The sequence below is a fragment of the Benincasa hispida genome, chromosome 9 (genome assembly GCF_009727055.1).
Source record: "Benincasa hispida cultivar B227 chromosome 9, ASM972705v1, whole genome shotgun sequence".
Taxonomy (NCBI): domain Eukaryota; kingdom Viridiplantae; phylum Streptophyta; class Magnoliopsida; order Cucurbitales; family Cucurbitaceae; genus Benincasa; species Benincasa hispida.
This window is the reverse complement of record NC_052357.1, coordinates 11,939,744-11,945,551: the sequence shown is the minus strand read 5'-3', so window position 1 is coordinate 11,945,551 and position 5,808 is coordinate 11,939,744. Positions and strand designations below refer to the sequence as shown.

The 5,808-nt window shown below is 31.2% G+C and overlaps 1 protein-coding gene across 1 annotated transcript; it reads right to left on the bottom strand.

The window, feature by feature from the left end:
• Window positions 1–1,051: 1,051 nt before the first annotated feature.
• On the bottom strand, window positions 1,052–3,092 carry LOC120085203 (4-coumarate--CoA ligase 1-like). The gene is made up of 2 exons (XM_039041093.1): window positions 1,598–3,092; window positions 1,052–1,503 (listed from the first exon to the last, which is right to left on the bottom strand). Exons 1-2 carry the CDS (start codon window positions 3,001–3,003, stop codon window positions 1,281–1,283), a joined length of 1,629 nt encoding a protein of 542 aa, XP_038897021.1. The 5' UTR covers window positions 3,004–3,092; the 3' UTR covers window positions 1,052–1,280.
• Window positions 3,093–5,808: the final 2,716 nt, after the last annotated feature.

Below are 5,808 nucleotides of genomic sequence, written 5' to 3'. Positions count from 1 at the left end.
AAACATGTGGCTTGGTTTCTAATAGAAATCTTCGAACAATATTAAAAGAAGACAACATAGCTTGCATAACCCAATCAAATGAGGATATACTAAAGGAGATGGAACAAAGCATATTTCACCGAAACTTTTCTACACTCATGATCTTGAAGAAAATTGTGACATCACGGTACAACAAAATTGTTCAAAAGATAACCTGACAGACTTATTTACAAAGTCATTACCTAGAGAAATTGGTGCACGCTATTGGAATGCGGTGACTTAGAGATCTCAAGTAATATTTCCATGAGGGGGAGCAACTATATTGAAGTCTTCTTAGGAGTATAAATTATATGAAATATGTACTATTTTTCCTTCACTAGGGTTTTTTCCCATTGGATTCTTCTTAGTAAGGTTTTAATGAGACATATTTCATATCTATAATGGGCATCTAAGGAGGAGTATTATATAAATATTACAAAGTAGATGCCCCTCCTTCATGTCTCCATGTGTCCTTGTACATATTGGCCATTTGTTTTACAACTACACATTCTTAGTATCTATTGGCCATACGTCATAAATAGTGGTATTTGTTGAGTTTTGTAAGATACAGACGAGCAATCCAAAAAGATTGGAGAAAGTGGAGAATTTGGAGAAATTTTCATAATTATTTTATTTTTGTTATTTATTTATTTTATTATTATTATATTATATCTTTTCCATATCGATATTCTCCTTGTGTCCTATTATGCTCCTCAATTTTCTAATAAACTAAATTTTATGGATTGAAAGTCTATTTGCGTTTAATTTTGGTTTGTGGCCCTAGCCTATAGGTGTTGATTAATTTTTAAATTATTGCATGCATATAAATATGTTAATAAAGGAATAGTTGAACAATTTGTCAAGCTAACGTGAACATAAATATCAATTTTAATTAATGTTTAATACTTTTTTATATCTAAAAATTTCAAATGTTCCTTAATCCATTTCAAAAAAAAAAAAATAATAAATTAGCTTATGAGATGGGAGATCATTTAGAATCATTTTCCAAACATCAAAAGGAGGGACAAGAACATTTAACACGAAGATGAAAGATGTATTTTCTCTATTCAATGATTATATAATTCACAATCACCAAATACAATTAACTCCACGAACGTTTCAGTGGGTAATTAAATTGTACATATCTTGGATAAATATATATCAAATGGTAATATGGTATATAATCTTAATTTTTTTTTTATTTTAAAAAAAATGCTATATCAGTTTACAGTATTGAAAATAAATGACGAAAATTTGAAGGTTTAATTGTAAGCACCAGAAGCCAGTCTTGCTCTAAGTTCCTTTCTAAGAATTTTTCCTGACGGAGCCTTTGGAATAGTGTTGACGAAAAACACACGTTTTAGCCTCTTGTAGAATACCACTTGTTTTGATATGAATTGCTTTACTTCTTCTTCTGTTATTGCGCCACCATTTGTTTTCACCACAAATGCCACCGGCACTTCTCCAGCCTCCACGTCCGGCATACTAAAAGAAAAGAAAGAAAGAAAATATGATTAGAAATGAAATTCCTACAAATAATTTTTAGTGATAACAAATAAAGAAATTCATTTAAACTCACCCAATAACGGCGGCGTCGGATAGTTTAGGATGAGTGATAAGAAGGGCCTCTAGCTCTGCCGGCGCCACTTGAAAGGCCTTGAATTTGATAAGTTCCTTGAGCCGGTCCACAATGAATAGCTCGTCGTCGTCATCGACAAAGCCAATGTCACCGGTGTGGAGCCATCCTTCTTTGTCAATAGTCCTCTTGGTTGACTCCAAATCATTCAAATATCCCTTCATGATTTGATCTCCTCTAATACATATCTCTCCGGCGGAATTCGCCGGCAAGGAGGCGCCGGTTTCTGGGTCGACAATTTTCATCTCTGCATTACGGACGACAGTTCCACAGGCTCCGGCTTTTACTTGAAACGGCTCTTTTGCAAAAGCCAAACTCATGCTTAGAACCGGACCGGCCTCGGTCATTCCATACCCTTGTCCGAGAACCGCCGCCGGAAATTTCTCCCTTACGGCGTCTTCCAACTCCTTCCCGAGTGGTGCTCCACCGGATTTTAGAACCCTCACTGACGATACATCGTATTTCTCAAATTCCGGCGACTTAGCAATGGCCAAAAAGATCGGCGGCACAATGGGCATGATCGAAATTCTGTATTTCTCAATCAATTGCAAAAGAGAAACGATGTCAAATTTCTGCATAATCATAATCGAAGCACCAACGCGTAGCCCACACAGCAAAATCGAATTGAGTGAATAGATGTGGAAAAACGGCAGCACACAGAGGATAACATCATCGCCGTGATAATAGAGGTTTGGATTTTGGCCGTCCATTTGTTGAGCAACGCTTGTGATTAACCCTTTATGCGTCAACATAACTCCCTTCGGCAAACCGGTGGTGCCGGAGGAGTACGGCAGCGCCACCACGTCGTCGGGGGAAAAATCCACCGGCGGCGCATTAGATTCATCAGCCCCACTCAAAACAGAGAAATGCAAACAACCCTCAACAGCAAAATCAACGCTGACGATTTTAACACCATTTTCAGCCAAATCCTTAACCCGATCGTAAAAGCAAGCCATCGTCACGATCAATTTCGCATTGGCGGCTTTTGCCTGTTTGGCGATTTCCACGGCCGTATAAAAAGGGTTCGCCGCCGTCATGATGGCACCTCTGTACGACGCTCCGAGGAACGTGAAGACGAACTCCGGGGAGTTGGGGAGCAAATTCATGACAACATCACCCTTTTTAATTCCGAGGTTATGTAGGCCGGCGGCGACTCGACGGGCAGTTAGGTGAACGTCGTGGTAGGAGTAAACATCGCCGGTGGCGCCGTTGATCAAACAGGGGCGTGAGGCAAATTTAGGCAAATTCTGGAAAACGTAATCGTGGAGTGGGAGATGATTGGGAATGTGTATATCGGGAAGCTTTGAACGGAAAATGAATTCATTAGTTTGGTTTGATTCAAAGGCCATTGTTGAAGTTAAATTTAGAGGTTGAAGAAGAACCGAGAGAAACAGAGTGGGAAAGAGAGAGAAGAGAAAAAGTAGAGATGAGTTTGGTGTGAAGATGGATAAAGAAGAGTAAGGGATTTTATAGAGATGAGAAAATGATACATAAGTTGTGTGTTTGGTTGGTGAGAAAAATAAAAAGGATTTAAAAAAACAAAAAGAGAAGGAAAATGGTCAGATGTGAGGTTTGAGGAAATAGGGGGAGTGGGTATTCTTTTCACCAACCCCCAAAGATTTTGATTTTTGACTATGAAGAAGGACTTTGTTGAGTGGCTGCACAACACCACTCCCTCTCATATTCATTTTATTCACCAAACTTTGTATTGGACAACACCATCTTTTCCATTTAGTTTTTATGTATTTTTTTTTTCTTTTTTAAGCTTAATTTTCTCTACCTAATTTCATGCTCCTCCTTCATCTCCATCAAAATAAAAAATTTAAGGGTAAACTATTTTTTTAGTCTCGACTTTAAAAGAATAGGTACATTTAGTCCTAAATTTTTAAAATGTGCCTTTTTAATCCTTGATTTTTTAGAATAGGTTCATGTACCTTTTTAGTTCCCAAATTTTTTAAAATAGGTTTAAAAGATCTCTAAACTATTTTTTTTTCCCACTTTATATAATTATATGAAATTTTGAATAAAATAAAATATGTTTAAAAATAATTTTAGAGGGAAGGGGTAATCTTAAAAAAATAATTTTTAATTTAAAATAATAATAAATTAGTGCATGGACTTTTTAAACCTACTTTTAAAATTCAAAAACTAAAAATGTATATTTGGAAAACCTAGGGACTAATTAAACTTATTCTAAAAAACTTGATACTAAAAAAATATATTTTAAAAACTTATTAATCAAGTACACATATTCTTTTAAAAATAAATTGTTACATGACAATTGTTAATTAGATGCAGACATGTCTACCATAGATGGCTGCAACCACCTTTTTTTTAACGTATTTGTAGACTAAATTACAAAACGTTATTTCTTAAAGAAATATATCTATTTATCTCTTCAAATATATATTTTTACAAATATTGCAATATTGTCTTTGGTTTTTTGTATATGTTTGAAAAACTACAAATTTAAACGGCTGATGGTAGTTTTGAAAATTTGATGATTTTTAAAAGAAAAGTAAAATTTAGGGTAGATTTTGTAATTTAGTTTTTTGTTTGTTTGTTTTGTTTTTGTTACATGTTGAATATGGTTTGTGGGTTATTTAGTAATTTGACAAAAAATTAGGGTCCATTCGATAACGTTTCTGTTTCCTATTTTTTTTTTTTTTGTTTCTATTTCACATTTATTTTTAAAAAATGTCATATTTGATAACTATTCATGTCTTTTGTTTCTGAAATTTGAGATACGTTCCTAAAAATGAGATACGTTCCTAAAAATGAGGAACTAAAAAAAGTAGTTTTTTTCTATTTTTTTTAAAAATTGTTTCTAAAATATATTAGATTATAAACTTGGCTAGTTAGTGAGAAAGCTTGTCTAAAACATCATTTATCTTTATGGTCTTGAGATCAAATCTCATGTGAGACATTTTTATTTTATTTTTCTTTCTTTCTTTTTATTTCATTTTTCTCTATATATTTTTTTGTATTTCTTTTATATTTCTTTCTTTTATTTTTTTATTATTTTTTTTTATATCTATATGTTAATTTAATTTTGATTTTTGATTTTTGATTTTCAAATATTTTAATATTAATTTTAAATTTTCATATTTTCAATGGAGTTATTTTCAAATATAGGAAAATGAACAAAAACATTTACAAATATAGCAAATTAAATTTTGAATTTTCAAATATTTAGATTTATATATTATTTTGATTTTCAAATTTCAAATTCCCAATAGGGTTGTTTTCAGATATAAGAAAATGGACCAAAATATTTATAAATATAGCAAAATTTCACCGTCTATTTGCGATAGACTAGTATTTGTGTCTATCTACGTCATGATAAACTCAGATAGTAGTCTATTGCAGATAACTGTGATATTTTGTTATTATTTGTAAATATTTTCAGTAGCTTTGTTGTTTAAAACAATTTCCCTTTTCAATGTATATGTATAAATATTTTTTGAATTTTAAATTTTAAGTTTTGCAATATGAAATTTTATATATATTTTTAAATTTCTTTCTAACATATGAAACCAATTATAATTTTACAATATATAAATTCTATTTACTAAGATATTCATTAAAGTTCATTTTAATATTTTTACAACCACGACATTTACATATATAATAATATAATTGAGTTAGATTTGAGTCTACATCATTTAAATTTAAAAGAACGGATTTGAGTGAAAAATAATATTGTAAATCAAATTTTAGCAACATATGAATATTAGAAACAATTATATTACTATTATTAATTTTACATGGGGACTTATGTGTATTTGATAATTATTTTTATATTTTAATGGCTATATGTTCATTTATTTTATATAACTAGATTATATTTAAACTATAAAATATGGAAAAAAAATGTAAAGGAAAAAAATACAAGAAATGAGAAACAAGAACAGTTATTAAACAAGTTTTTGTTCTTATTTTTTTTTCCAAGAAATAGGAAACATGAATAGTTATCAAACATATTCATGTTTCTTGTTCTAAAAAAAAAAAAACAGAAAACAAGAATCAGGGAACAGAAACGGAAATAAGAAACAAGATTGTTATCAAACAGATCTTAAATGAGGAAAATGATTACTTGCTTTGCAAGAGGATTTCTGATGAGAGATGTAAATAATTATTTTGGGTCTGTTTGA

Excerpts from the sequence above, each read along its gene's own strand:
- LOC120085203 (XM_039041093.1), bottom strand. The coding sequence starts at position 3,003 with ATGGCCTTTGAATCAAACCAAACTAATGAATTCATTTTCCGTTCAAAG. Across the intron at positions 1,504-1,597 it reads TCCGACGCCGCCGTTATTGG|TATGCCGGACGTGGAGGCTG; the intron begins GTGAGTTTAAAT and ends CTTTTCTTTTAG.